The sequence below is a fragment of the Nematolebias whitei genome, chromosome 22 (assembly GCF_014905685.2).
Source record: "Nematolebias whitei isolate Nwh7 chromosome 22, NemWhi1, whole genome shotgun sequence".
Lineage (NCBI taxonomy): Eukaryota > Metazoa > Chordata > Actinopteri > Cyprinodontiformes > Rivulidae > Nematolebias > Nematolebias whitei.
This window is the reverse complement of record NC_056519.1, coordinates 4,151,509-4,174,613: the sequence shown is the minus strand read 5'-3', so window position 1 is coordinate 4,174,613 and position 23,105 is coordinate 4,151,509. Positions and strand designations below refer to the sequence as shown.

The window sequence follows — 23,105 nt, the reverse complement described above, 5'->3', positions numbered from 1 at the left end:
AAAGAATTTATTAACAGAACAAAAAAAAAATCTGACAGGGCAGCAAAACAAACATATAATGAACAGTTGAACAGTGGAGTACTCACAATACAGACGAGTCATCACTAGTGAACAGATAATGCCAGGACAAGGACTAACACAGACAAACAGACTTATATACAGGAAACACTAATTAGACCAAGTGAAGGCACCTGTGAGTAATCACAGATGCCAGAGAAAGAGATAGAGGATGCAAGGCATGAACACGACACAAGATGGGGCTAGATACTAAAGAAACACAAACCCTATAAAGAGAAAGAGAGAATCGGGGGAACGCAGACATAAACACGACACAAGGGACAAAACGACAACTCCTACTGAATTTAATCAGTTGTAATACAAATATAAATGTTCCATTTTGGATATAAACAGATACAAACCACAATAAATGTTAATGTATAAGATTATGTCCTCTGGTTAACTGTCATGTCTAAGCTCTTAAGTTCAACCAAACAAAGTTTTTCTGTCTCACTGAAACTTGCACTACTAGAACATCGAATGAAAGTACAATCTCACTTTTTTCCTAATTTCTTTCTCAACCCTGAAGTGCTACAAATAGTTGTTTACATAAGGAGTCTATTACTGGATTCAACATGTTAAAATACAGTCCCGGTAAATCAAACTTGTCTCGGAGTGTGTTGGAGCTCTGAATGTTATTGTGCTTATCTGAATGTTGTACATGTGATGGTTTCGAGTAGCAAATAAAAACTGAATGTATATACTTATACTGAGTGTACTGTATGTTATAAGTTAGTGGTGACCTTTGAATACATGTTGGCATGTGATTCATTTGTATGCGTTTCAGATTACTAAACTGAATGTTTGCTCTAAGTTTGGAAATGATAGAGGTATGTAACTTTTTATGTTTTGGTCTCAGCGGAATAAACTCAATGATTTGTCTTTGCCCCAATTGTTTATGTTTGTATCGGTCTTTTTTAAATGCAAAAATTACGTCCATTTGGTGTCTTAAATTGTCCGATTTAAGATTTTTGTATGATGATTTGGACTGAACAGCCTAAATCCAAGAAATTCAGTGCTCCAACAGGACCCTTGTTCCTTGTGTAGTTCCAGTTTATGGTAATAATTTCAAGAGCTCTATTTCTCAGGACATTTTGACAAAATTAGCTTGTACAAAGCAAGATTGAAATTATGTACTGTAATTGCATTTGTTCAAAATCATGATAACAAGCCCAGAAAATTGAACCCTAGCAAATACTGACCCAACAGTATAGTATAGTATAGTATAGTATAGTATAGTATAGTATAGTATAGTATAGTATAGTATAGTATAGTATAGCACTGTATAGTATAGTATAGTATAGTATAGTATAGTATATTTGAATCAAATTTATAGTATAGTTTAGTATAGTATAGTTTATTTGAATTGAATTTATAGTATAGTATAATATAATGCAGTATAGAAAAGTGATAACAAAGCAAAATAAAGTGATAGTATAACCGAGTATAGTATATTCAGGTATAGAATATTATGTTTGAGTATAGTATAGTATATTTGAATTGAGTTTATAGTATAGTATAGTATAGTATAGTATAGTATAGTATAGTATAGTATAGTATAGTATAGTATAGTATAGTATAGTATAGTATAGTCCTATAATAAAGCACAATAAAGTCATAGTATAGCAGAGTGTAGTATATTCAGGTATAGGATATTATGTTTTAGTAATTTTATAATATATAACAGTATACAGTAGTTGTAGCTTATACTGTCCAAATAACTCTGCCTATAAATAAAAAGCTTTGGCATAAAACATAATGAGCAGGTGCATTAGCTTGTGAACATGGAACTTAAATCCATTGTTATTATTCTCTGATTTTATTACGTATTTCATTTTGCACCTATCATCTGAAATTTTGACAAACATATTTGTATTTATCAGCGCAATTTTTTGTATTTGTTGTTTCCCCAATCAACTCTTTTGAGTCTTGAAATTTAACCGACAGGTAATAAAACTTTGCAAAGAACAGACTGAATTTATTTAAACCTGTAGCTTCTTCCTTCAAAGTGAGGTCACAGTTACCTTCATTTTATTCAAAGGATTTTGCCTCCGACACTTGTGCTTTCATTTAAGAGGCGTTTTAAGCAAAATGTGTTTGTTTTTTCTCAACACTGCGGTTTTTAATGGATTTTTGGAGGTGGGGGGGTGTCTGAGTTTAGATGGGCAGATGTTCTGGTTCATCCTCCTCCTCCCATGTAGACACATTGCAGACACACCCATAGACTGCCCAGGGTGACCAGGAGCCAAACTAACAATGTGAATAAGGAACTATGTGTTGGGGGGGGGGGGGGGAGATCAGCTGGTCCATCTGGAGGAATTTTGCCCCAAACAGTTTCTGCTTCAGGTCTTGACTGCAGCACAAACCTTCCACTGAAGAAACTTGGACTTTTTTCGCTCATGAGATTCAGGACCCGGGTCCCCCACACACCGAACCCCTCCCCACCGGCTCGTCTTGTCGGTAGGGTATGGCCATAGCTGTGCGCTCCAGGACAGGGTTCTACCATCAGGAGGTGAACAGGACCGTGTGGGATGTGCCGGAGAGGTACCGGGACCTGAAGCAGGTTGGAACGGGGGCCTACGGGACCGTGTGGTGAGTCCTTACAGCTCCTAGAGGTGGTGGGGAGAGACTCTGTTGGGTTCATTTAAAGGTTTTTGAATTTAATAGTAGCTAAAAGTCTGCTAAAAACTGCACAGCTGGCTCTGCCGGCCCCTCTCCATTGTGTGAGTCTGGATGGGGGTTAAGACCCCCCCCCACATCCCATTGTTTAGAAAAAGTCAAAGAATGCTCCCCTCCATCACCAATCTGAGCCGTTTTATCCGCACATAGCAACATTTGAGACTAAACGTCCATGAAGTGAAGTTGCTTGGTTTAAAATCTAAAGTTTAACGTTAATATTTATGTAATAAATCTGTCAGTTCTGCGTGGGACCGGCGCGCAGGAGCTCAGGTCGCCATCAAAAAGCTCCACCGGCCCTTCCAGTCCAAACTATTTGCCAAAAGGGCCTACAGAGAGCTGCGACTCCTCAAGCACATGAAGCATGAAAACGTGAGAGTTCCTGTTTTTCTTTGTGATTTGTCGCCTGAATTGTTTGTTTTTGTCACAAATTCTGTTAAGTTTTTTTTCCTCTTCAGGTAATCGGGCTGTTGGATGTTTTCACAGCTGAGATCTCGCTGGATCGGTTTCGGGATTTGTACGTTCCTCTGCGCCCTCCCCCACTCCACCACCCCCACACACACACCTTATATAAAGTGAGGTCTTTACCTTCACAGTTACCTGGTGATGCCGTTCATGGGCACCGACCTCGGCAAGCTGATGAAGATGGAGAGGTTGTCTGAGGACAGGGTGCAGTTCCTCGTTTATCAGATGCTCCGAGGCCTCAAGGTGAAAGAAAAAAGGGATTCCTCCAAAAACATTGGCTTTTTTGTGGGGTGGAAGGGGATTTCTTTGTGCGAAGCTGATCCTGTTTTCTGTCTCTTGTAGTATATCCACTCTGCAGGGATCATCCACAGGGTGCGTGAACTTTGACCTCTCAAACTATAGGCTTTAGGAACCGGGTCTTTCTCTCTTTCACACTCAGCCTCATTCATCCTGAACCTTCACAGCTGCTTTGGCTTCTCCGTGTGAGAAACTCACTTTTATTAGCCCTGAAATCTTTGGAGTCAACCCAGTTCAATGTTTCTGTTTTCTGACAGGATCTTAAACCTGGAAATTTAGCCATTAACCCAGACTGTGAGCTAAAGGTAACTCAGTAATATATGGAGCTATCTTCACGTGGTTTGGTGAAATTCATGCGCTACATTTCTGCCGTCTCTTCAATTTCAGATTCTTGATTTCGGCTTGGCCAGGCAGGCTGATGCTGAAATGACCGGCTACGTGGTGACGCGATGGTACAGAGCCCCTGAGGTCATCCTCAGCTGGATGCACTACTCACAAACTGGTAAAAGTCTCATTCTGAGGAACGTAAAAGCCCTACTGAGACCTGTTTAACAGCCTGGAACGACAGAAAGAACACGTTCTGCTTTGTGTTGCAGTGGATATCTGGTCCGCAGGCTGCATCATGGCCGAGATGCTGCTGGGAAAACCACTGTTTAAAGGGAACGACCGTATCCTTGACTGTCCTCAATCCAGCAGAACAGATCCAGTTCCAGTGGTACAGCTAACCAAAAAGTTACATATTTCACTAACTAATGAATTAGCTTTGCTAAAACCAAACTGTTAAATCGCTACGACGCCTGTCACTCAGTCTGTGTAAAATGTCATCTCCTTTTAGTCGAAGCTGCGTTGACCAGTCGCGAGTACAAGTTGTAAGCCACTATCGCGCCTTCAGCTCGCTGCCGCTGCGTCGACCAATCACGTCTTGGCACGTGTACACTTAGTAAGCTAATCAAAAAGTCCATGCTCAGTAATCCAGGTATACAATCCAACAATTTTCAGTCAGGTCATCTGGACAGTTTCTTTTTTTTTCTTTTTGGCTGAAACGTTTCACCTTCCATCCAGAAGGCTTCATCAGTCAAGGAAACACAACAAAAAACTGATTCTTCCCCCAAACTGCTTACTCCAAAGTGGAACAAACCAGTGATGTTGGAATGTTAACTGTCCAGATGACCTGACTGAAAATTGTTGGATTGTATGCCTGGATTATTGAGCATGGACTTTTTTGGTTTTGAACCAGTTTGACATGACTGTCGACGAGGAAGAGGGCCGGCTCCAGAGGAGGGGGCGTGCCAAAGACACCATCTTAGCACCAACATAACTGGTTTGTAACACTCTGAAGTAAGCTGTTTGGGGGAAGAATCAGTTTTGTGTTGTGTGTTTCCTAGACTGATGAAGCCTTCTGGATGGAAGGTGAAACATTTCAGCAAAAAAATAAACTATCCAGATGACCTGACTGAAAATTGTTGGGTTAGTAAGCGAAGGTTGTGCCTAACAGACTCTTCGAGACACGCCCACATCAGGAACAAGACTGTGAATTTCACTAACGGACTTAAAATTGGCAAAACCTAATTTAGCGGACGCTAATTCCGCTAACGGTTTCCAGAGATAGCGAAAACATTAATCAGCTAATTGAAAACTGTTGTTCCGTTAGTGGATTAGAGGAACTGTGCCCACCACTGTCCAGGTCAGACCTGGACTTTGAATCCGTACTTTGTGAACCGATTGCAAATAAACAGCATTAAATTGACAACGCCTTCCCTCAGACCCCTCCTGGACGTGGTCTTGCTGTACTCTGAACACAATCAGCCCACTCTGATTTGTAAACAACTGCATTTGAGCTTAAGTTGCATTTTGTTTATAAAAACACCCGACCAATCTCTTTAGTAGATATCTTACATGTGACTGATTATGGATGATTCTTAACCAGGACCACCGTCAGACCTGGATCAGTTAAGAGAGATCATGAAGGTCACAGGAACCCCGACTCTTGATTTTGTCGTGAAGCTGCAGAGCCAAGATGTAAGTCATAACCGTGGGGACACACCAGATTCGCCCTTCGAAGACGAAACGTTTTTACAGTTGAGAGATGTCCAAGACCTCAGAGACGAGCGGCGGAGTCGGCTTGGATCCAAATGTTCGACCAGTGACTGCATAAACTTTTCCCTTTGGTTTTGTTTTATGACAAGTCCACTATTCGCACAAACCTCACTTTTGGTTTTGCTGTCAGCAGGCAAGGAACTACATCAGAAGCTTACCAAAAGTACCAAAAAAAGACTTGCACGCCGTTTTCTCCAAAGCTGGCCCCAACGGTACCTGAATACACCTGTAGCTGCCGGTCCTGCTTGCTTGGCGACTTTAACATGTGTGTGTGCTCTGCAGCGGTGTGTGTCCTGGAGAAGATGTTGCTCCTGGACCCCGACTGCAGGGTGAGTGCGTCAGAGGCGCTCGAGCTCCCCTTCTTCAGCGAGTTCAGAGACGTGGAGGAGGAGACGGAGGCCCTGCCCTACGATCAGACCCTGGACAACACCGACCTGCCCCTGGACCAGTGGAAGCGTAAGAGGCCGTTTTATTTAAATTTTCTGTTCTTAAAACGAGAAACAGCTTTTACAGTTTGGATCATCCAAAACGCAGCATGAAACTTAACTGAAGAGTGAGTTGCTAAAGCTAAAAGAACGCTAGCTAAAACATAACCGAAGAAAAATTCTTTCTGAAAGCTGCAAAAATCAGCTCAAAGCTGTAAGTACCTAAAGGCCAGCTAAACACTAAAATCAGCAAGAAATCTATCTACGGTGAATAGAACATAAAAGAAACAAAATGCTAGCTAAAACAATGCTAAAAGTTCAAAAAAGTTAGCAAAAAGTAGCAGAAGCTAAATGCTAAAGTAGCAAAATGTTAACTTAATATCAAAGTTTAGCTAAATCTTTTTTTCTTTCGGCTGCTCCCTCCTTCAGGGGTTGCCACTGTGAACTAACTCAACGAAGACTTGGCGACTGTTTTTATGTCAGATGTTTTTCCTGACACGACCACAGACACCGAGCTACCACAGCCTCTGTGTGGAGCAGAGAGCTGCATCTAGGGCGCCCAGGGGAGCAGATGGTGGGGGTCAAGGGCCCAGAGTGGGGCAAATGAGGGTGAAGGCAGGTGTAGGTGCTTCACCTTTCCCACCCACATTTGATGTTGTCAGTCCAGAGAATCAAACAGGCAACCTTCTGATCACGGGCCCACCTTCTCTAACCTCTGCGCCACCACTCCCCAAAGGCTAGCTAAATCATAAAAGTAGCAAAAATCTACTAAAAAGCTATAAAAAAAACCAGAAAACAGATAAAAATATAAATAAATAGTTAAAAATTTAAAAAGCAAAATGACTAAAATAAAGTAAAACATTAACTAAAAGCTAACAGAAACTATCAGCTAGCTATAAGCTAAAAGAAGCAAAAAATACTAGTTGAAAATATCCGGGGCTGGAATGTTAAAATAGCTAAAGGCTGTCTAAAAGCAAAAAATATATAAAAATAAATAAAAAATACTAGCAAAGGCTAAGTTTTTAAAAGGTTCGCTAACAGTAGCTAAAGGCTTTAGCTAAAGCTAAAAGCTTAGCTAAAGACTAAGTAGCAAAACATTAGGTAAAAATGTTGAAGGTTAGCTAAAACATTTGCAAAATAACAAAATAAAAGCTTAAACATATATTTTTTTAAAGATTAGCTAAAAGTTAAAAATAGCAAAATACTAGCTAAAACCACCCAAAGGCTAACCAAAAGTAGCATAAGCATAGCTAAAAGAATCAAAGGGTTAGCTTACCAAAGCCTAGCTAAAGGCTTTAGCAAACAGGTAAAAATATCCAAGTTTAGCTAAAACATGAATGTAGCTAGACTTAGCCTATTAAAAGCTAACAGTTAGAAAAAAATAGCAAAGATAAAGATAGCTAAAGGCTGGCTAAAAGCAAAAAAATAAAAATAAAAATAGCAATGGCTAAGTTTTAAAAAGGTTTGTTAACAGTAGCTAAAGGCTTTAGTTAAAGCTAACAGTTTAGCTAAAGACTAAGTAGCAAAACCTTAGGTAAAAATGTTGAAGGTTAGCTAAAACATAAAAATTGCAAAATAACAAAATAAAAGCTTAAACATCTATTTTTTTTTTTTTAGATTAACTAAGTTAAAAATAGTAAAATACTAGCTAAAACCACCTAAAGGTTAACCAAAAGTAGCAAAAGCATAGCTAAAAGAATCAAAGGGTTAGCTCACCAAAGCCTAGCTAAAGGCTTTAGCAAACAGGTAAAAGTATCAAAGTTTAGCTAAAACATGAATGTAGCTAGACTTAACCTATTAAAAGCTAACGGTTAGAAAAAGAATAGCAAAGATAAAGATATAAGGCTGGCTAAAAGAACGTTTAGTTAAAAGAATCACAAGACTAATCAGAGGCGTAAAATAGCAAAAGCCGAGCTAAAAGCTAATAGAATCAGAAGTTAGCAAAATGCTAGCTAAAAGTGAAAAGTACCAAAAGTTTAGCTAAAAATATAAAGAGTAGCTTAAACTTTTAAAAGCTGTTTTTAAACGGACTCGGTTGTCAGACTGTTAGCGATAAGCTAACAACCTTCACAACAGTGAGTTGCACAGAAACAACTGAATTAATGCGATTCTGTCTTTTTGATTTTTGTAGGCCACACTTTCACAGAGATCCTGACCTTCAGGCCCCACAGAGACTCCAGAGAAACGTCACTTTAAGAGATCGAAACTCTCTCACAGATACACGGAAATACGTTTTAATTGGACTTCCTGTATTAGTAATAATAAAAACTATTAGTTGGCCTGTGGTTTTTATTTTAATGTCAATAAATGGGACTGGTGTAAATTTTACCGTTGGCTTCACTCGTTACTTAATAACGGGATTCCAGATAATAGAAAAAAAATTGAAAACTTTTGTACAACTACTGTTCTGTAAGAAATGTGATGCTTTAAAGCTAAATACAATGTAAAAAAAAAAAATACATGTAGGTAACATTTCTAACGTTGTAGGATTAAAATACCAAATTATACCATTTGTAAAGGAAGTGGAATAAATGAAATTGCCCTGTTGCATGCTCAATAATCCAGGTAGATAAATCTAACAAGATTTAGTCAGGTCCTCTGGATGGTTTATTCTTGTTGAAACGTTTCGTCTTTTATCCAAAAGATAAAAAAACGTGTGGGGCAGGCTTTCTTGGACTGTGGGGTCTCGGTCTCAACACCTGACTCAACCTGGTTAAAGCAATGAAATTGTATTTTATTTGGGATATTATTTAATTTGAATTTGTATTATTCCAAAAGTAATATTTTCTATATTTGTGTTTCAAACACAAGTAGACAAATTTACCTTATTTTTTGTTTATGATGAAGTACTTTAGATATTTTTAGTTGGCTTTGTCGCCCGCTGCAGGCTGCAACACATTAATGCAGCACTGACATGAAACGATAAGGAAAGTTTTTGTTTTCATCCGTTTTGTAAATAACAAAACACAGAAAGGTTAACTAATTTTCCTTCGTAATTAATTTTTTTCTACCAGGCGGCATTCATGTGCTACAGCTTGCTGCTTGCGCATAACTGCAAAAATAAACAAGCACCGAATGTGATGTAAAGGTCTACTGGAGTGGCTTTAAAATGACAGCACCCCGCTTTGGTCCAGCTGTTAGCTCGTCGATCCGGTCACGATTAAACTATTTCTCTAAACTGAGGTCAATCGGAGCTATCTGCAACAGGTAAGACATTGACTTTCCACAGAACGCCCCACTTCAAATGATCTGAACCATCAGGTTTAAATTAAAAACCAACAAACAAAGTAGAAAAAGACAAACTTTGTTTTATTTCGATATGTGAACCGAAACTCCGTCTTCCTTCGTACGGTTCCGTCCGGTCCGAACCCGTTCAGCCGACGCCAGGATTTATTTAACAGAACGTTTCTGCAGCTCTGCGTTCTCACGAAGACCCGATTGTTCCGTCGCCTCGGTTCGCAGATTCTTCCCGAGTCCGAGCGTCAGACTCCGTACCTTTTCTGCAGGGCTGCGACGGCGGGTCGGTCCAGCTCGGAGCGCAGCAGGAAGTCGAACAGCTCCTCGAGTACTGAGGAGAAAATACAGGAATAATTGGCACGTTGGAATTTTAAGCAATTAAAAAAAAAGAAAATGGCTCTGCGAGACCACCGCACCTTTCTTCTCCTGGGACGACATGAACATGACGGCCATGTCGAAGCGCCGAACGCTCGCCAGACTGCTGAGGGTTTCCAAGATGGTGGCTGGAGCTTCACTCCTGGAAAAAGAAAAAAGGGATTGTTGAGAAATTAAATTACGCAGCAAGAACACCGAGCGCTGTATACATTTACAGAAAATGAGCTGAAGAAGCTAAAACTTAGCTGTTAACGCTACAAGAACACCAGTTTAAAGATGAGAGAAGTAAGAATCTAAAAGTAGAGCAATAGCCGTAAGCTAATGCTCGCTAAAAGCTACAAGTAGCAAAACGCGAAGTAAAATCTAAACAGCAAAATGCTAGCTTAACTAGCAACAAAGCTATAACATAAAAGTAGCAAAGGGCTTCTTAAAATTAGAAATAATAGCTAGGAGCTAAAGTAGAAAAAGGCTGGCTTAAAGCAGTAATAGGTTCACAAACAGCTAAATGTATCAAAAGGCTAGCTGAAAGAAAAAAGGAAAGCTACACATATCAAAAAGCTATCTTGAAGGTAAAAGTAGCAAAACGTTAGCTACAAGCTCAAAATTAAAAAAGGCTAGCTTGAAGCTAAAATATGCATTATTCTAAAATAAGTATGCTACTAGCTAAAAGCAAAATGCTAAAAAGAAGCAATATGCTGGCTAATGTAACAAAAATAAATAAATAGCTAAAACATGAAAGTAGCAAAATGCTACCTAAAAGCAGAAATGATAGGTGCTAAAAGCAGCAAAAAGCTATTTTAAGCAGCAGACGGTTAGCTAAAAGCCAAAAGGATAAAATGACTGGCTGAAAGCAGAAAGTAGGAAAAAGTTAGCTTAAAGCTAAAAGTAGCAGAACGGTATCTCAGCTTAAAGTAGCAAGAAGCTAAAATAAGCAATATTCTAAATTAAGTGTTACACTAGCTAAAAGCTGATAGCATTTGCTGCTTTTTTTCTTTCTTTCACCTAAGTAAAAACTAAAAAGAGCTAAATGCTAGCTAAAACATAGCAGTAGCAAAAGAGCACCTAAAACCTAAAAATAGAAATGACAGCTAGAAGCTCAAAGTAGCAAAAAGCTGAATTAAAGCAGCTAAAAATTAAAACTATCAAAAATCTGCTTAAAGTTCAATTTGATGAAAAGTTAAACAGCTCAAAGCAGCAAAAAAACTAAAAACAGAGAAAAAAACTAGCTAGAAGCTAAACGTAGCAAAACAGTAGCTAAATGTAAAAGGTCTACCTCAAAATCTAACGTAGCTAAAGGTCAGATGGAAACTAAAATTAGCAAAAGTCCAGCTACATGCTCCAAGTAGAAAACATGTGGATGAAAACTAAAAGTAGCAGAACGAGAGCTAAAAGCTAATAAGTTAAGAAGACAAATATTGAGCAAATCACCTGAAGCGGTTTTCAAAGAGAAAACTTTTTTTTGAAAGATCTTAATGCAAAAATGTTTCCACATGAAGTCAAATATGTTCAAAGGTATAAAAGCTACAAAAAACAAGTCGGACTGTTCATGTCCCGAATCAGCCGAACGTTTCGATTCACGAACAACTAACATGGCATAAAGCACAGAGGAACTTGGATTGCAAAAAAACTAATGGAAAATACAAAAACCAGGAAAACAACATGAAGGTCTTTAAATAAGACCTAAAACCAGCTGATGGAGACGCTTTCCGTGTTTTGGTGATTTACTTCATGAAGAAGTCTCGCAGCGTCTTCAGGATCTCGTTCAGGACGTCCGGCTCAAGGGAGGTGCTGAAAATGTTGCAGAAGGCTGCAGGTCGGATTTGCTGCCACAAAGGAGGAAACCCTCAGTTAGAAGAACGCCTTCACGTTTATTTGTTTTGGACCTCGAAGCGTCTCAGCGGTGAGACGTGGGACACAAAGCTCACCCGGAGGTATCGGTAAATCAGCTCGGGCCGCTTTCTGATCCTTCGGAGGTCGGACTCCAGCTGGAAGGCGTTAGTGGGTGGAGGAGGCAGGTCTGTCTCCGTCAGGGAGGGGGTGCTGGATGGTTCGGGTGGAGGAGGGGTTCCCTCCTGGACTGGTTCTCTAGAGGGTCAGAAGAACGGGTCACCTACAAACGGATCTATAGTCATTTTAGTGACACCATGAAAACGCTTCCTACTGGTCAGACGTGCTGGTGTCCGTCGTCTCCTCCATTTTGATCATCTTGGCATTGGGAGACGAGGACAGAGGAGACTCTTCCTCGCTCTTCCTCTCCACTTCCTGGACCAACGACATGGACGCCTCTACCTCAGGTGCAAAGATCTCCCCGCTGATCTCCTGGATGTGGATCCTCCTTAGAGGTTTCTGAGAACCGAGAGAGAAAAATAAACCTCGGCGATCCGATTCCTCCACAGAGCAGAGACGTTACGGACTTACAGCTGAACGCAGATGTTCTGGTTTCTCTACCGGCTGGACCGTTCTTCTCTGCAACGCGTCCTCTGGTTGAAGACAACCACCGGAGCCCGTCTCCTAACACAAGAAGAAGACATCAGGGAAAAAAAAGAAGCCGAAATAAGCTGCGAGCTAATATTCCTTCTGCTGTGACAACTCTTGACAGCTGGAGCCGTTTACGCACAAGCTGGAGCTTCTGGAGCTCGTTCAGGGCCTGTCTATTTCCTGGTTCCAGCTTCAGCAGCTGCTGAAAATCTGTGACACGAAAACAGCAGAAGAGACGGTGAAGATGAGCTACAACGTACATGAGCAGAAAGGACAAGAGGAGCGTGAACGCTGAGAGCTGAATGACAACTGAAGTCTGCTTAAGAAGCCAAAACGGTGTTCAAGAAAAAAAAAAGGCAGAGCTAAAATTAGCTAATTTGAAGCTAAAATTAGCCAGACGGTAACAAAAAACTACCTGGTAAATAATAAGCCAGTAGCTAAAAGCTAAATGTAACAAAACTGTAAATTAAAAATAAAATAAGAAAAAAATGTAGCTAAAAAAGTGCAAATTGTAGTTAAAGGCTAAAATTAACAATGCAATAGCTAAATGTAGCAAAATTACAGCTAAAAGCAAAAATTTGAAAAACTGTAGCTAAAAGCTAAATGTAGCAAATTTGAAACTTAATCCAGCAAAACAGCAATTACAAGCTAAATGTAGTAAACCCATAGCTAAAAGCTAAACATAGCAAAATTGGAACAAAGATAAAATTTGCAAAACATAAGCTTAAACAAGCTAAACCATAGATTAACAAAACTATAAAAAAAAAACAACTAAAAGGTAGCTAAAAGTAAAAATGAGCAACCATAACTAAAAGCAAAAAATAGCTAATTTGTAGCTAAAGGCTAAAATTAGCTGAACCTTAGCTAAATGCTAAATGTATTACAAATGTGTCTTAAAGCTAAGGCTAGCAGTAGCTGAAAGCTAACAGGAGCAAAGGAAGAACATGCAGAGGTAGATTTCGGGGAACAATGATTTGATCTGAATGGTTTTCTGCTATTTATTTTTGAATCAGGTGAAACATTTGAAAAAGTACAACAGCTACAAATAGTAAAAGTCATGACACTGTTCACGATCACGCCAAACATTTTGACAAACTGTTAAAATATCCCAGCGTGTGCAGGAGGAGCGGTGACACAGCTGGGCGTCGCTGACCTTCTCTGGCCTCCTCCAGTTTCCTTAAAGCCACCCTGGCGGTGCCTCGGCGGGCGAAAGCCTTGGAGTAGAGTTGGTCTAGGGAGATGGCGGCCGAGCAGTCCTCCTCGGCCTCCTGATACCTGCAAGAGCACGGGATGAGCACAGCAGAAGACCGGCTGCAGTTGGGTTTCTCATCCTTCTGTCATAAAGAAGAGCGTGACGTACTTCTGCAGCTTGAGGAAGGCCATGGCTCTGTTGGCGTGCAGGAGAACGTTCATGCGGTCGGCCTCCATGCCTTTGGTGTAGCACTCCACAGCTGCTTCGTACTTCCCCTCCTTGAAGTAAGCGTTCCCCTGTGGAACGTTCAACAGCACATGTAGGAACACAGCGCCGAAGCTCGTCAGGTAGCTGTTAAACCGCAGCGAGGCGTACCCTGTCTTTGTAAATAACTGCTTCCTGTTTCCTCTGCTGCTCCTCCACTCGTCTCTGCTGATCGGGATCGACCGTCGGAGCCTCCGCCGGCTGCTCCTCCTCACCCGGGACGCCCTGAAGTCCAAGGATCTGAAACGGCCCAGACGAGTTAGCCAGAACCAGACCGCAGTCGTGAATCTGACCCTGAATCTCCTCCCACCTCCTTGATTTTCTTCACTTCGTTTCGTGCCTCCACGTTGGCCGGATCGTGCGTGAGAACCGTCTCGTAGTCTGAGCAGAAACAGGTGAAAGTGTTGTCTTGGTGCGCTAAAGTTAATTTAAAAAACTGCTCTTCTACCTTCTAATGCCGGCTGATAACTCTTCAGAGCAAAGCGAGCGGCTCCGCGACGAGCAAATGCCTTAAAGTATCTGCTGTCGAGGGCGATGGCGAGGTTACAGTCAGACTCAGCCACAGCGTACCTGCAGGGAGACACGAAGAGGGGAGCCTTTAGCTACTTTTAGCTATCCTTTTGCTACTTATAGCTTGTAATCATCCTTTAGCTACTTTTAGGTTTTAGATAGCATTTACTACTTTTAAATTTTAGCTAGCTTTTTTGTTACTTTTAGACAAATTTTTGGTACTTTCACACAGTTACTTTTTACTCTTAATAGTACTTTTAGCTATTGTAGTGTTACTTTGGACATTAAGCCAACACTTTACTACTTTTAGCTATTGTTTTTCTGCTTTTAGATTGTGGCTACCTATCTGCTTTAGTTAGCTTTTAGCAAGCGCTTTGTAACTTTTAGCTTTTTGATAAACTTTTACTATTTTTAACTTAATTTTTTTCTGTTTTATTTTTAGCCTTCAGCTAACTTTTGCTACTTCTAGCCTTTTGCTACTTTGAGCTTCAGCTTTGATACTTTTAGCTAGCTTTTTGTTAGTTATATTTTACCTAATTTGTTACTTTTAGCTACAGTGTTACTTTTCGCCTTCAGCTAATCGTTTGCTACTTCTAGCCTTTTGCTACATTTAGCTCTGGCTTTGCTACTGCTGGATATTTTTATCTAGACTGGTCCTATGGTTTTGATCCGGTGGCCCGCAGCCAGCTCCCGTCTTTAACACTACTTTTAGCTAGCTTTTTGTTACTGTTAGCTTTTACCTAACTTATTGTTACTTTTAGCTACTGTTTTATGTTTAGCCTTCAGATAACCTTTTGCTACTTTTAGCTTCTTTCTGGGCTAGCATTTTAGCAAAATTGAGCTAAAAAACAGCATTTTGGCAAAAAAAAATTTTGGTTTGTTCATTAGTAATAAACTTTTTTCATCCCAAAAATGTAGCTGTTGCTGCAGAAAATGAGCTTTTTGTGATTTTTAACTTCATTCAAAGTATGTGGAACAAGTCAAATCAGATGATTTTTGTTAAACGGCTACCTGACGACGCAAACTAAAGATCTGTAAAGTTCCTTTCACCATGTCGTTTTGCAACAACGGATGGCCGCAGCTGCCGTTTACTTTTTGAGCCTGAAGAAGGCGGTGGCTCTGTTTGTGGGGAGCACAGGGTTGTACGGATCTGCAGCCATCCCTCGGGTGTAACACTCTACGGCATCGTCATACCTCCCATCTTTAAAAAACTGATTACCCTGAGGAAAAAAATAAAAGCAATCAGTTTAGACTGAACAGTTAATGTAACTGAACTCCCCCTTATTTTTATCTTTATTTACCTTTTCCTTCTCGGCCACAGATTTCTCCTGATCAACCGCGTTGTCCTCAGAGTCCGACTCGTTTGACTCACCGAGAGAATTCTCCTTATCCATTTCTGCTAGAGCTTTGTCCTGCGAACAAAGCGAGAAATGACATTTTTTGTTTTAAGATTAAAGGTAAGCACAAGTTATAAGATGCAAATGCAAACCGTTAGATACCACATCAAACTTGTCCCATGATCGATAATCAAAAGATTTCAGTTTTGGTTCCTTCTTAGGCTCCTCTGACTTTGTGTCACCAACACTAGCCTCTTTCTTCTTCCTCTTTCCTCTCATTTTTGTTTTGTAGTCTCTGTTGCGCACAGGTGGGAGTTTTTCCTGTAACAGGGACGAAGAAGGTGCCTGACTCCAAAGCTTCACGGATCTTAACGTTTATTTCCTACAGCAGCAGACATACCAGAACCTCCGGTCCTCCCCCTGTCCTCAGCTCCTCATCCTTCTTCTTGATGTCAATCTCCCAGCTCTCCAGCTCCTTCATGAAACTGTGCAGATCCTCCGCGTTTTGTCTCATCTGAAGCTGTAACTCAACGGCTTTGTTTCCCCCGGACATGCTACCTCCTCCTGTGAAACAGACATTTGTTTTGGACAGATTCTTTAGCTTCTATGCTCCAGTTTTTGAGGAAAACGCGAGAATTACGGCGTCACGCTCCTACAGCTAGCTTGACTAGCATCCTGTTAGCCAAACACGCTGCAAAGTTTTGTAAGCACGTAAACGGGTGAAACCGTATTCTTACTTTAAAATTTATTAAATACCTCTCTTTTCTTTTCTAGTTTAAAAATAATTAAGTTTGACAAAACCCTACAACAGAAACTATCGTAGTTCACAGCTTTCTGTTTACGTTCGGAGCCATGACAGCAAAATACCAGCAGGCTTTGCGCTGCGTGCGCAAACGACGTAACAAAAGATCGTCTATTCTTGAAGTGATGTGTTATCCTACACGAACATTACTGTCAGTTCTCTGCTACTTTATCAAACGTGTACGTAATTTTCTTACTTATTTAGATCAATTATTTCACTTTTGTCTTATCGAAATAAAAAAAAAAGTTTTAAAAAAATGCGGTACGCGTGCTCAACTTCACAAACTTACGCCTTCTCCAAACATTTTACCCGGTGACAAAGGTCGTCTATATTGAAAATGATGTGCTCTCCTTCGCACGTCTTCGAATTACGAATGTAATAAACTGCTAGTTAGCCGTACATTACGCTTAATTTTCAATGCAACTGAGTTAAACATTTTAATTTAGCTTGATAGAAGTTTTTAGAAAAGCGCTTGGAATTGCGTTGCGTTTGGTGTTCAGCATCGTTAAAGCTAAACTTCAGACTGCGTCCAGAAAATTAAATCGACAATTTAATGCTTTGTTGTATACAGCAAGATCAATTACACCTAAGAGTTTATCAGTGTGAACGATTTAAATTGAACGTTTAAAATATATATTTCCATTTGAGTTTTCCCACGTGATCCTCCAAACCCGTAAACGACCTCTGCTCTTGCTAGCTAAAGCTAGCGTACAAGGTGAGCTAACGTTAGCTTAACCACCATGGACCGGACTAAAGAGGAGGATTATATATACGAGCCAACCCCAGAGAGAAACACACAGAAGACCATGACGAATTTCATCACAACTAGCCTGTTCACAATGAACCACAAGTGCCAGCTCATGTTGCACTTCGCAATGGAAACTAGTGAGTATCGATGCTAAGTTAGCTTTTTAAAGGGGAAGTCACACCAGCAGAGGGACATCAGTTTAAAAACACTCCACAGGTGTTTTCACCAGAGTGACAACGTTTCCACAATAATATCTGAACACTGGCACTGTGTTTATTGATGTAGCTCACAGTGTTAACTGATGGGGAAGCTAACTGCTGCCTTTTTGTGTCTTTAGGTCCATATGCCAAATTCCTCCTGAGTGCCATGAAGAGCTCAGGATGGTACATTATTCTGTTCCACACCTTTGCTTAGTTTACCTTTTACAAAATGTAGCTAACCTTTTCCTGCTTTTAACAAGATTTTAATTACTTGTAGCTTCTAGCTACTGCTAAGCTACTTTTAGCTTTTAACCGTCCGTTTGCTATTTTTGGCTTTTATCTAACCTTTTGCTACTTTTAGCTAGCTTTTACTTGTAGCTTCTAGCTACTGTTCTGCTACTTTAAGTTTGTAACTAGACTTTTGCTTCTTTTAGCCTTTAGCCAGATATATTTTTGTACTTGTAGTTCTAGCTAGCCTCTTGCTACTTTTAGCCTTTAGCAAACCTTTGTTACTTATATCTTCTAGCTACTGTTATGCAAGTTTATATTTATAAACTAGCCCTTTGCATCTTTTAGCCTTTAGCCAAGTTTTCTTTTTTTACTTGTAGTTCTAGCTGGCCTTTTGTCATTTTAGCTAGCCTCTTGCTACTTTTAGCCTTTGGCCATCCTTTGTTACCTATAGCTTCTTCATACTGTTATGCTACTTTTGGCTTTTACGGGCCTTTTGGTTTTTAGCTAACCGTTTGCTACTTTTAGCTACTATTCTGCTACATCTAGCTGTTGGCCAGCACCTTGCCTTTTTAGCTTTTAGCTAGCCTTGTCTTTACTTTTGGCTTTAAGCCAGCCTTTTGTTACTTGTAGCTGCTAGCAAGCCTTTTGAAAGTTGTTTTTTTTAAATATTTTGCTACTATTAGTTTTTGTCTGATGTTTAGCTACTTTTAGCTAGTGTTCTGCTTCTTCCAGCTTTTTCTATCCAGTTTTGTTTTGCATTTAGTTGCGTTTCTCAGAAAAAGCATGTTGCCTTTTTTAACGTGTAAAAATAAACAGAACTGTAAACTTTACAACTGTTTTTTTTTTTTTTTCAAAGAAGTGGAATCAACACAAACTTTAATGATAAACTTCTGCTCTTTTAGTGTCTGTTAAAAATATTTAAATGATTTTGACATAGAATTTCTGGTTTAAAGTTCAGAGTTCATTGATTGATCAGTGATTATGCCCAAACCATGATGCTTCCACCACCGTGTTTCAGAGGTCATATGGTATTTCTGCCCCTCTTTCAGGGGGTTAAAACAGCAGCTATGTTTTCTGTTTGTAAAGATTAAAACTCACAGTAGTTTCTTTACGCAGCAACGTGTTTAGAGACCGACATTTCTCCTGCGAGGACTGCGACGGGACGGTCAGCGGCGGCTTCGATTCCAGCACCTCCCAGGTGGGAAATGCTGAGTCAGCGTTCACACTTTGCGACTGTTCTTTTATTTTTCTGAAAGCTTTTATAATCCATGCCTACAGACTTGATGTTTTAGCCGTTCATTTATCAAAATAATCGGCTCATTCAGGAGGTGGATGACTTTTGTTTTTTGTAACTTTTGTACTTAAACACAACTTAATTTACAAATACATTTGCAGTATTTATACATAGAAATCACCATACGGATTCTGTTTTTATCTTGTGCTACTTTTGGCTTTAAGCTAATGTTCAGGTACTTTTGGCTAACCTTTTGTTATTTTGAGCTTCTACTTAACATTTTGCTATTTTTAGCTCGCTTTTTTTATTTAGTTTTAGCCAACCTTTTGTTACTTGTAGCTTCTAGCGCTGCTATTATGCTACCTTGACTTTTTAGCTGGCCTTTTGTGACGTGTAGCTAAACTTTTGCTTCATTTACTTTTTAGCCAGCGTTTTGGTACTTTTTGCTTGTACCTGCTAATTGCTACATTTATCTTTTCACCAGCCTCCTCTTTTAGCTAGCCTTTTTACTTTTGGCCTTTAGCCAGTAGTTTGTTAGTTGTAGCTTCTTGCTTTCCTTTTTATATTTTTAGCCAGACTTTTGCTACTTTAAGGTAGCCTTTAGCTAGACTTTTGCTACTTTAAGGTAGCCTTTAGCTAGACTTTTGTTACTTGTAGCTTCTAGCTACTGCTTTGTTGCCTTTAGCTTTTAACTGGCTTCTTTGGTATTTTTTTTAACTTTAAGTTAACTTTGTTTTTGTAGCTTTTAGGCAGCCTTTTATAACTTTTAGCTAGTAATTTGCTACTAGTTTCTAGCTAGTGTTTTGCTGTATTAGCTTCGAGGTAATGTTCTTGTACGTTTAGCTAACCCTTTGTTTCCTTGAGCTTCTAGTTACCATTTTGAAACCATTAGTTAACTTTATTACTTTCTTGTTGGTCTTTTCAGCATTTATATTGCCTTTTGCTACATTTAGCTTGCATTTTGCCACTTTTTAGCTTTCAAATAGTGGTGTGCTAATTTTAGCTTTCTTTTGCTGCTTTAAGCTTGTAGCTATCCTTTTGCTAGCTTTATCTTTTAGTTAGCATTTGCTTCATTTAGCTTTTAGCTGACCTTTTCCCCCATCTTTCAGCTTTTATCTGAGCTCCAACTTCAAGTGAATCTTTTGCTACTTTTGGCCTTCAGCTAGTGTTCAGCTTCTTGCAGCATTAATCGGTTAGCTTCTTCAGCAAATGTCAGCTAAATGTTTAAATTCCTGCACGTTGTGCTGCGTCTCGTCTCGTCTCACCGTGATGTGGTTGTGTTCACAGATCGTTTTGTGTCAGAACAACATCCGCCAGCAGTCCCACATGAACCGGGTGGTGACACACGAGCTCATCCACGCCTTCGACCACTGCCGGGCCCACGTGGACTGGTTCAACAACTTCAGACACTTGGCTTGTTCTGAGGTGATTAACGGTTTGACAACATGTGCGCAGATCTTTTTCCAACAGTAGCAAAGCCTGAAATTCTCTCTTTGTTGCCGTCTTTAGATTCGAGCCGCGAACCTGAGTGGAGACTGCACCTTCACCAACGAGCTCAGCAGATTCAACTTCGGCCTGAAGCAGCACCACCAGGTACCTAAACCAGGGCCAAGTCTGGCCTTGGAGGCGGTTTTCAACTCCCTGGATTTGGTTTTAAAGTGAACTTCCTGGTTCTTTTCTGACAGGAGTGCGTCCGGGACCGTGCCTTGCGTTCCATCCTCGCGGTGAGAAAAATCAGCCGAGAGGCGGCGCAGAAAATCGTGGACGAGGTCTTCGACTCGTGCTTCAACGATCACGCGCCTTTCGGACGGATCCCGCACAGCAAGAAGGACGCAAAGTTTGCCTACAGAGAATACATGAACAGGGATCGGTATTACACCAACCTGTAGTGTTTGGCGCATCGTAGTTATCGACCTGACGGTGCTACGGCGAGGCGACGGCAGCTGGGCAGTGACGTGAGCCTTGGTCAGCACGAAATGGACTCAGCTGAAGCAAATCCCTTCATAAGAAAGACTCAAAGCTGTTTTCAGACTTGTGCTGCTTCCTGGTCCACACAGAGGCAGCTCTGCGGTGCATCGTTGTGCTCGTACACACGAAAAGTAACCTCCACCATTTCACTTCCCACAAACACTCGCAGAGTTCAGTCTATCAGCTGTGGATCATCTTCAAAAACTTTTGTTTCGCCTCTGTTTTTTTAACGAGCAACGCCGAAGGTGTTTCAGGTTCAACTGGAGAGGTGCCAAAAGGTTCGATTTGTCCTTGGAAATAAAGACGAGAGCAACAGTACATTTCATTTTTTTCCTCATTCTGATTTAAAGGGACTTGCTTTTGAAATAAGGTGGGGTTCTGTGGAACATTTATGAACAATTAATATCTTACCTGTTGTAGATCGCTCTATAAATGACCCCCGTTTGAAAAAAATATATTTTTTCAACCGGATTGCTGAGCTAACGGCTGGTCTATTAGCTCGACAGTCTAGTTAAAATATATCTATTTTTTAATTTAACTTCAGCTACAATACTTAAATAAAAAAAAAGGTATGCAAACAATAATACTCTGCCATCAGTTTCTTTACTAATTGAATATTTTATGATTTCCTGCAGGAAATGTTAGTTGATTACACAGGAAATGCTATAGCTAGCTAAATGCTGTTTCTTTGCTCTTGCTAATAACCATAAAATTCAGTTTAAATAACATTATAATGAAAAACTGACCACAGTGTTTTAAAAACGAACAGTTAGGAACTCAAAACAAAGGAAATTATTAATATTTTTTAATTAAACAGAGAATCAACCTCGTTGGTGCAAAATCCTTTAATAGACAAATGTTTAATCATGACTTTATTCTTCAAAATAGGTTTTAATGAGTTTTTATTTGCTTTATTGACCGTAACTCATGTCTGGAGTTGTACACATCCTGTACTCAAAATCCCTATTAATGCAGGTCGAAGTTTGAGTTTCATCGGAGAACAACATAGATAATGAAAAATTTACCGTAAGCTATTTTTCTGAGCTTCTGATTATTTGAGAGTATTTTCAGATTAAAACACTGTGTATGTTTCACTTTTATTGTGAAGGAATAGCCTAACTTTAGTTTAAAACCTTTCATAGCATTTCATCCAACCGCTATAATATTTTTACACTGCCGTTTATTTTACGTGGTTATTTTGGCAAACATGTTCTATTCCTCCCCAGATTGCACAGGAAGTGCCACTGCTGGCTGCTACATTCATAATCTTATGTTATAAGTAATAATCTCATGCAAAAATGACGGCTTAAAGGTTAAAAAGGCAGCGACCTCAAACTAGCTGTTCGCTCCTCAATCTGATCTGAGTTATGTTTCTTTAAGAGCTATCTGCAGCAGGTAAGATATTAACTGCTGATAAACTTTACACTTGAAAATATATTAGGCGGCTCTTTCAATAAAGCACTTTTTTGTTTCTTTTAACCGATCAACGGGTGCTTTGAAGGAAAGCAGAGATTTTTCATCCACTGTTTGCTGTGAAGATCCTGTTCTGCTAAGAGCAGATGTAGATCTTTACCTGGTCCTTGTTGCCAGATGGACCTCAGTACACATTTCCTGCAAACAGCTAGTTGTGATTTAATATAAACAGAATACATTTATTTGAATAAAATATTGTTTTACAGTGTCTGCGTCTCACATTTATGCTGTATAAAGACGGTGAAATAATCCTAAAGTTTATGAACGGAAGGATGTTAACTCGTCTTTTGGAGCCTGCTGTGACTTAATCTGAATTTTATAAATATCTAGAGAAATTGCCTTTTCTGTGAAAATGCAGTGTGAATGCTTATTGAAGAAGAACTTGCTGAAAACGGCTGAAATTAGCTATATGCTGAAATGGAAGTACACGCCAAACTTAGCAGATGAAAGCAGAAAGAACACATATACTAAATTAGTTTTAAATAAGTAGCGACGAGCATAAAAATTAGGAAATTAGCTAAAAAAAACCAACTGAAATTAACAAAAAGTAGCTGAAAAGATGGAAAGATGCTTAAACTACCTGAAGGAAGCAGAAAGAGCTGAAATTAGCATCAAAATGTAGAATTAGCTGAAAAAGCTAAAGTTAGTATAAAACAGCTATGTTACATGTCTGGAGGACTTTGTGTTTTTTCCCCTCTTGTTTCTCCGTTTTCTCATATTATTCCAACTTCTCATTTTAAATATTCCATAAGTGCTGTGTTGTCATCGTTGTATGTTCCCATACAATGACCATCACACCCAGGTGGAGCAGTGTGCAGCTGTAAGCGCCCGGGGAAATATAATATAAATATAAACAGGATCACAGTAAACATGTATCTTTCAGGTTGGACATGAACCTAATTTTGAAAATGAGTGCACACACAAACATTATAAACCTTGTGCTTCCATCATACAACTGAGATGTTCTGAAGAGAGCTCCAAGTGATCATATATGTTTTGTTTTTTTTTAAATATAAGACATCACAAAGTCATTTTCAGG

General features: G+C 39.7%; 3 protein-coding genes across 3 annotated transcripts; 2 read left to right on the top strand and 1 right to left on the bottom strand.

The window, feature by feature from the left end:
* The first annotated feature begins 2,524 nt into the window (after positions 1-2,524).
* mapk12b (mitogen-activated protein kinase 12b) lies at positions 2,525-8,236 on the top strand. The gene is made up of 12 exons (XM_037696266.1): positions 2,525-2,649; positions 2,976-3,105; positions 3,192-3,250; positions 3,330-3,441; positions 3,541-3,570; positions 3,753-3,800; positions 3,883-3,997; positions 4,092-4,163; positions 5,435-5,514; positions 5,726-5,804; positions 5,875-6,048; positions 8,149-8,236. The coding sequence occupies exons 1-12, from the start codon at positions 2,525-2,527 to the stop codon at positions 8,211-8,213; spliced, it is 1,089 nt and encodes a 362-aa protein (XP_037552194.1). The 3' UTR covers positions 8,214-8,236.
* Positions 8,237-9,365: 1,129 nt separating this feature from the next.
* Positions 9,366-17,178, bottom strand: rpap3 (RNA polymerase II associated protein 3). The gene is made up of 17 exons (XM_037696259.1): positions 17,043-17,178; positions 15,811-15,974; positions 15,573-15,731; positions 15,375-15,485; positions 15,166-15,293; positions 14,012-14,133; positions 13,874-13,944; positions 13,675-13,803; positions 13,468-13,595; positions 13,261-13,382; positions 12,247-12,317; positions 12,048-12,140; positions 11,791-11,975; positions 11,555-11,714; positions 11,355-11,452; positions 9,671-9,771; positions 9,366-9,585 (listed from the first exon to the last, which is right to left on the bottom strand). The coding sequence occupies exons 2-17, from the start codon at positions 15,961-15,963 to the stop codon at positions 9,500-9,502; spliced, it is 1,917 nt and encodes a 638-aa protein (XP_037552187.1). The 5' UTR covers positions 15,964-15,974; positions 17,043-17,178; the 3' UTR covers positions 9,366-9,499.
* Positions 16,561-21,047, top strand: atp23 (ATP23 metallopeptidase and ATP synthase assembly factor homolog). The gene is made up of 6 exons (XM_037696267.1): positions 16,561-17,097; positions 17,298-17,343; positions 18,508-18,589; positions 19,913-20,050; positions 20,135-20,218; positions 20,311-21,047. The coding sequence occupies exons 1-6, from the start codon at positions 16,953-16,955 to the stop codon at positions 20,512-20,514; spliced, it is 699 nt and encodes a 232-aa protein (XP_037552195.1). The 5' UTR covers positions 16,561-16,952; the 3' UTR covers positions 20,515-21,047.
* The last annotated feature ends 2,058 nt before the right edge of the window (positions 21,048-23,105 follow it).

Excerpts from the sequence above, each read along its gene's own strand:
- mapk12b (XM_037696266.1), top strand. The coding sequence starts at position 2,525 with ATGGCCATAGCTGTGCGCTCCAGGACAGGGTTCTACCATCAGGAGGTG. Across the intron at positions 2,650-2,975 it reads GGGGCCTACGGGACCGTGTG|TTCTGCGTGGGACCGGCGCG; the intron begins GTGAGTCCTTAC and ends TAAATCTGTCAG. Across the intron at positions 3,998-4,091 it reads GATGCACTACTCACAAACTG|TGGATATCTGGTCCGCAGGC; the intron begins GTAAAAGTCTCA and ends TTTGTGTTGCAG.
- rpap3 (XM_037696259.1), bottom strand. The coding sequence starts at position 15,963 with ATGTCCGGGGGAAACAAAGCCGTTGAGTTACAGCTTCAGATGAGACAA. Across the intron at positions 15,294-15,374 it reads CTGTGGCCGAGAAGGAAAAG|GGTAATCAGTTTTTTAAAGA; the intron begins GTAAATAAAGAT and ends TTTTTTCCTCAG. Across the intron at positions 11,715-11,790 it reads GACACCAGCACGTCTGACCA|AGAACCAGTCCAGGAGGGAA; the intron begins GTAGGAAGCGTT and ends CTGACCCTCTAG.
- atp23 (XM_037696267.1), top strand. The coding sequence starts at position 16,953 with ATGGACCGGACTAAAGAGGAGGATTATATATACGAGCCAACCCCAGAG. Across the intron at positions 17,098-17,297 it reads GCACTTCGCAATGGAAACTA|GTCCATATGCCAAATTCCTC; the intron begins GTGAGTATCGAT and ends TTGTGTCTTTAG. Across the intron at positions 18,590-19,912 it reads TCGATTCCAGCACCTCCCAG|ATCGTTTTGTGTCAGAACAA; the intron begins GTGGGAAATGCT and ends TTGTGTTCACAG.